The sequence below is a fragment of the Macadamia integrifolia genome, chromosome 6 (genome assembly GCF_013358625.1).
Source record: "Macadamia integrifolia cultivar HAES 741 chromosome 6, SCU_Mint_v3, whole genome shotgun sequence".
In the NCBI taxonomy this organism is placed as follows: domain Eukaryota; kingdom Viridiplantae; phylum Streptophyta; class Magnoliopsida; order Proteales; family Proteaceae; genus Macadamia; species Macadamia integrifolia.
In genome coordinates, this window is record NC_056562.1 from 27761003 (window position 1) to 27766966 (window position 5964).

General features: G+C 36.1%; 1 protein-coding gene across 4 annotated transcripts in view; it reads left to right on the forward strand.

The window, feature by feature from the left end:
* LOC122081680 (vesicle-associated protein 1-3-like) overlaps positions 1-4669 on the forward strand; it is a 10154-nt gene extending 5485 nt beyond the window's left edge. For 2 of the 4 annotated variants that reach the window (XM_042648870.1, XM_042648873.1), the window contains exons 8-9: positions 101-178; positions 4299-4669. In XM_042648870.1, the coding sequence (XP_042504804.1) occupies positions 101-178; positions 4299-4412 (192 nt within the window). In that variant the 3' untranslated portion in view covers positions 4413-4669. Of the gene's footprint in view, positions 1-100; positions 179-4263 lie in introns of all 4 variants that reach the window. The other 2 variants (XM_042648871.1, XM_042648872.1) reach the window with 2 other exon arrangements.
* Positions 4670-5964: the final 1295 nt, after the last annotated feature.

Below are 5964 nucleotides of genomic sequence, written 5' to 3' on the forward strand. Positions count from 1 at the left end.
AAAAAAAAAAAAAATGGGCTGCATCTTGTTGTTCCTTAGATGCATGTTGTATTGCCTGAATTTTGTGTATATCAGTTTCTCTTAACATGTTATTCTTTAGGCATCATCTATAATTTCCAAGTTGACCGAGGAGAAAACTTCTGCTATGCAAAAAAATCAGAAACTGCGTCAAGAATTGGTATGTTCCAAAAGTCTTTGTGGTAGAATATTTGTTTTTTATAGTTTTCAATGCTTAGCCGTTGGTTCTCATGAGCCACTTCTGGGTTATAGGTTATGTTATCTGCCCTTAGCTGATAGTCCCCAGCATGTTTCCTTTTCCTTTCCCTATATTATCTGTCCTTGACAAGTGGCCAGATACTTACTTCTCCAGTGCTTGTTTTATTCAACTTTGAAATTTTTTGTTATCTATTGGAAAGTTAATTTTAGTATATTGAAAGAAAACTAGTTTAAAGAGCAGAATCTCTGTGCTGTGAGAGTCCAATCATGCACATCAGGAGCCAAGCAGGGTTAGTGTTGTCTGCTAGGCTGCTACTTCCCCATTTCTTAGAATGATTTAGCTCTCTCTTGAGCCAGAAAGCATTAGCTTGATTGGTATTTATTGGTGTTTAGAAATAATATTTGAATACCATGATTAGACATTACCAAAAGAATACTACTATTAGAAAATTTTAATGTCATATTTCTGAGTAGTAGAATTTAGTTTCAGTCTATGTCTTGCCATATTTTGTTGGACAATATGGAACTTGTTGGTAGAAACTGGAGTGCAGGGAAACCATGCATGCAGTGGATATATGCGCAGTTCTTAATTCTTATTCATGCACCATGGAGCATATTGAGTCTCACCTAGACCCCATGGCGAGTTTCAGGTAGTTTGATGAGTTCTAATAAATCAAATTAAGATTTAATGAACTAAAAACAATCACAGGACAGAATCACTGTGAAGTAGCTTAAGATAACTAAAGGGAAGAAAATAGAAGGCTCAATATCTCCCAAAACCAGCCAGCTGATGGGGCTAAATAATGGTCGACATTTGATCCTAACTTGTTGGTCTTATATCTGAAATATCATTGAGATCCAATGGTTAAATGAGAAATAAAGGAGGTGGACAGAAATTAGAAACCTGGTGAAAACAGAAAATAGAAAATTATTAAAACATGAAGAACTCCCAAACTCCAGATCTGATGGTGCTGCAACTTTGGACGGATTTAGTCCTAAGAGGGAAGAACATCATATCCAAAGTGGGATTTGATCCAACGGTAGGAAATGCTGGAATCCTTAAGAGAAGACTGAGAACACAAGTTGACAGAAATTGACATGCATGAACAAACTTAGAAATAATATTAGTAGAACAAGGAGCGAATAGAAGAGGGTTTTAGATTACCTTAATCAACACCCACACACTCACCTTGTAGCTTGCTGAAACTGAGAACAAGATGGAGAGAAAAGTGGGAGAAAAGGGGGGATATGACTTGGCTTCACCACCAAAGCCTATGGGAGGATTCACCACCAATGCACCACCCATCCTTGAATTCAGCATCTAGGGTTGTTGCTGTTTTGCCACAGTAGCATGCAATCTCCATACAGAACACAAGTATTGCATTAGCCAAAATCGTCCGGGGTTATGCCCTCTTGTCTTTATTTATAACTCCATGCCAATCACTAAAGTAACCTTTGTGTATGGTAGGAGGGATCCCTTACAACTTAAGTCTCTCTTCAAAACAAAAGCTATTCTATAATATTGCAAAATAGAAACTAAGTACTTCATCCTGTATAGGAACTAAATCTCTAATATTTGGCTTATAGAGTTGGTCCATTATAATAGAAAAGTCAAAAATACTAACCCATGGGTCATATATCAAAAGGCTCCAAAACAGAAGAACCATAGGTCTAATTTGGAAGCCTGGTTCCCTTCTTATTGCAGCTGTATTTGAGGCCAAATCTGTCTGGATATTGTACTTCATCTAGCTCTTTCCATTAAAGTTTCAATTTTCTGGTGAAGGGTACTAAAAAGTGTAGGGCTTCTTTCTCTCTCTCAGATCCTACTAAGCCGTTCTCCTTTATCCATTCCTTGCCTTGATTCACCTATTAGGTGCCCTTTCCACCTGTACCATGTGGGAAACCAAGGTCGGAGTTGGGACCCTAGTTAGTTTATTCGCGTTTAAAATGCGTTTAAAACGGCGTCCCATTTGTTTTTGCCGTTTTAAACGCCGTTTGCCGAATTTTTCACAGAAAGTCGGTAAAAAATGGGAACGGGGCTATTTGAAGTTTTTTTGCCGTTTTAAACGCCGTACCGTTTTTTTGACAGTAAAAAAACGGATTTTAAAAAATATAAACGTTTTAAAATAGAAACGTTTAAAACGGGACTATTTATTTTGATTGTTATCTAGGTATTTAGAGAATTATTATGCCAATTTATGTCTATATATTGCCCTTTTTTTGACACCGTATTATTTAAATATAAACGTTTAAAACACGTATTGTCCGTTTTTTATTTTTTCCCGTTTTTGTCGTATTTGACCGTATTTTTGACCGTCCCGTTCACGTTTTGATCCGTTTAAAACATACCAGTACCGAACAATGTTTTTTTGCCGTTCCCGTTTTAACTAACAGAGGTTGGGACGAATTCAATTGGATTTGGGATGACTGGGGACTTTTGATAAACTATGTCATTACTGTTGCATGTTACCTGGAGGCCTCTTGTCCTCTGGTCATATGTTCTTCAATGGGCTCCATTGATATATCCTCTCAGAAAGGATTAACTGGCAGCAAACGAGATCAGGATCTGTAGTGGGCAGCCAAAATTGGCTTTAACTAGTATCGGCTGATCCAGGCCAACTGTTGATATATATTGGCATATTCTAACAGGATTGGTAGGGCTGATCTGATCCCTAATCCCGATTCCTCAATCCTTCTTCTCTCTCTCTCTCTCTGTTGGATTGCTTTTTAAACGGCAATCTGCTAAAGTTGATAAAGCCTGTGTGGTTCTTGCCACAGGCATGGTTCAAAGCCTTTCTTCTCCTGCTAACAGCTCAACACGCATTACTATCTACAAGAATTTGAATTTGGGACCTAAAGCAATGCTATGTTTCATATTCACCCACTTGGTAGGGTGTACTCCCATTTGTCTTCGTTTTTCTGTTGACTTTCTAGAAACTTTTGTTGATACTTGATAGGCCGTTAAAGAAGTTCTGACTTCCGATTGATGATGCATCTACCTGTCTACCAAAGTTACCCTAATTACTTTTTTGAGATTAGCTTGAAAAATATGTGTAGTTTATAAACAATTAGATTATTCCCACTCAACCCCACTCCCAGAAAAGGGAAAAAAAGAAGAAGAAGAAGAAGAAAGAAGAAAGAAACAGGTGATAGTAAATGAATAATAAGAAACAGGTGATAGTAAATGAATAATATGGAATTTGATAACTTTATGGGTTAAAGACTTGCCAGTATCTATGTTGTTACTATCCTTAGAATTACATGTTTTGACGAATTATCAGAAGTATTGGTATTACATCCTTGTACAATTGGTCCTGGATTAATTAACAAGTGTATTTAATAAATGTGTCACTATACTTCATGATTCACATATTCCTTTTAACATTTGACTGAAACTTCAAGAAATTAAGTCATATCCGGAATATGCCTCAAATTGCTCAGCTAGTTTTTGGTAGGATAATTTGATTCTTGTGGATTCATTGGAATTACACCCACAGTATTATGGACCTAACCAATACACCAAAAGCCATAGGACTGATGGATCATTCTAATGCGATCATTTAATCCATTGTAAAATACCACCATGCTTCTGTAGCTAGACCCTCATTCTAGGTGGAAGGCTGTCCTTTTCCTCCAGGGTTTTCGCCTCACAATAGGTGGCCCGTTCGTAGCATATCTATCGACTCCAGCTAGCCCCTCAAGGTTCAACCGGAATTGGTCAGAATTGGGATCAACTGATTCTGATGTGCTTCCTCAAACTATGTAGACCCTTCCACCACTCAAACAGTTAAGTTGGAGTTGGGGGAGAGGGTTTAATATGCATTGTTTTGGGTTTATCCAGTTCCAGTATGTCAAAAGCAATAGGACCAATCTTACACAAAATCAGGCTTTTTAATGCGTTCAGATTTTAGGTGATGGTTGGCTTCTTTCTTCTGTAGTTTTCCTGAGGAGGAAATATATCATATCTGGGTAATTGTTAAAGAATGATTGGTCATATTTATTGTTTTAAGAGTGTTGGTGATTATTGAATCAACTTCTCTCCTTCAGGGAGGCATAATTGGATCATTCGTTTCATGGAACAGGACTTAATGAAAAAAGAAATTAGCAAAAGCCGTGCCTGTGGTTTCTCCTTCCTGTTTGTTGTGTTGGTTGGTCTCTTGGGTATCCTTGCCGGATACCTTGTTAAGAAAACATAGTCTTAACAATCGGTTTTCCGTTGCCTGCAAGCGCACATCAATATTTGGCGTGTTTAGATGATTCACAGCTTTGTCCCGAGGACCTCTTCTGGTATCAATGTAAAAAGTGGTTATCCATTATGTATTATTTTCTTTTGGCTCTTAACTTATTAAGTGAATGGTCTTAAATTTCTTTTGTTTTTTGTTGATTTGGAGTTCATATACTTGAGTTAATGATTGATTCATGAATCCCAGTCAGGATCAGAGCTTTTTTTGGATTTGATTGTGCTACTTCCACTATTTCCTTCTTAGCATTCTCTCCTTTATAACAAAGCCCAGGAGAGAAGAAAAATTTCTTCGATGCTCTGAAGATAGTAATTATGAAATAATTTTTTTTTTCCTTTCTGATTTGGTAATTCAGTACCCAATATATATATATATATATAAAGGATAGGGGAATTTACTATCACTACCCTATACTAAGCCTTATATTTACAAAAATTCCCTTACTTTTTTCTTTTTTTTCTCTGATACTCCCCCGCTTTTGGACTTTTACATCTCTTTCTCCGCTGTACTTTTTAAATACTCAAATGCCCCTCTTTTTCACCTGATAACCTATTGATCCTTTTTTCAAATTGATTGGTTCAAAAGTGCTTTTATTGAACCAAGAAAAAACAAGCAACTGGTTACTCCATTTTTAATGTGACTGGTTTAAAAATTGCTTTATCGAGTTGAGAGAGAAAATGTTGATTGAAAACTCACTCCTCCCACTAACAATCTAGTTTTCTACTAATAAATTAATGTGGTTAATTTTTTTTTTTTTTTTTTGAATTATGTTTCTCTTCTATGATTCGACAGGGGTGGCAACTTACATTTGATGGCCTAAAACACCTAGGCATGGACCCCAACACATGTGCACATGCCTTGAGGTGTTCTAGGCTATCTGAGGTGTGTTGCCAGCTCTGTTTTATCGTAGAAGAGCCCCATTTCATTATTAGTCTCAGCCAAGGATTTTAATCTTGGGTATTGGATTAGGATCGATACCCATCTAAATCGATCAAAAGTGACTTTGAATCAAACAAATTTGCTTCTATTTAAAATATTCAATTTTTCTTATTGAATGTACCACTAGCTAAGATTTATACTGACCCCATTAAATATCATTTGAGACCATGGTTTCAAAAATCTAACCACAGATTGGATTTATACCGGTCGAAACTCAAGAACGATCCCAAGTTTTGATCAAACCAAACTCATCTACTGGCGTACAACCCAAAGGTAGGAAAATGAAAAAAAAAAAAAAATAAATAATAATAATAATAATTTTAAAAAATGGCAAATCAGCCCAATCCATTCCTATCCAAAGTTATTTCATCTATTCAAATTGGTAGAATCGGTTGTCAATCAAGATTGAACTCAATCCAATTACTACATAGATTAGATTGGCGGATGACATAAAAATAAGAATGTAAATAAATAAGTATATATTTTTTTCTGTAACTCGATACTAATGTGTTTAAACATAAATCCAAAAATAATTAACCACAAAGTCCATTTTATGCAAATTTTGAAC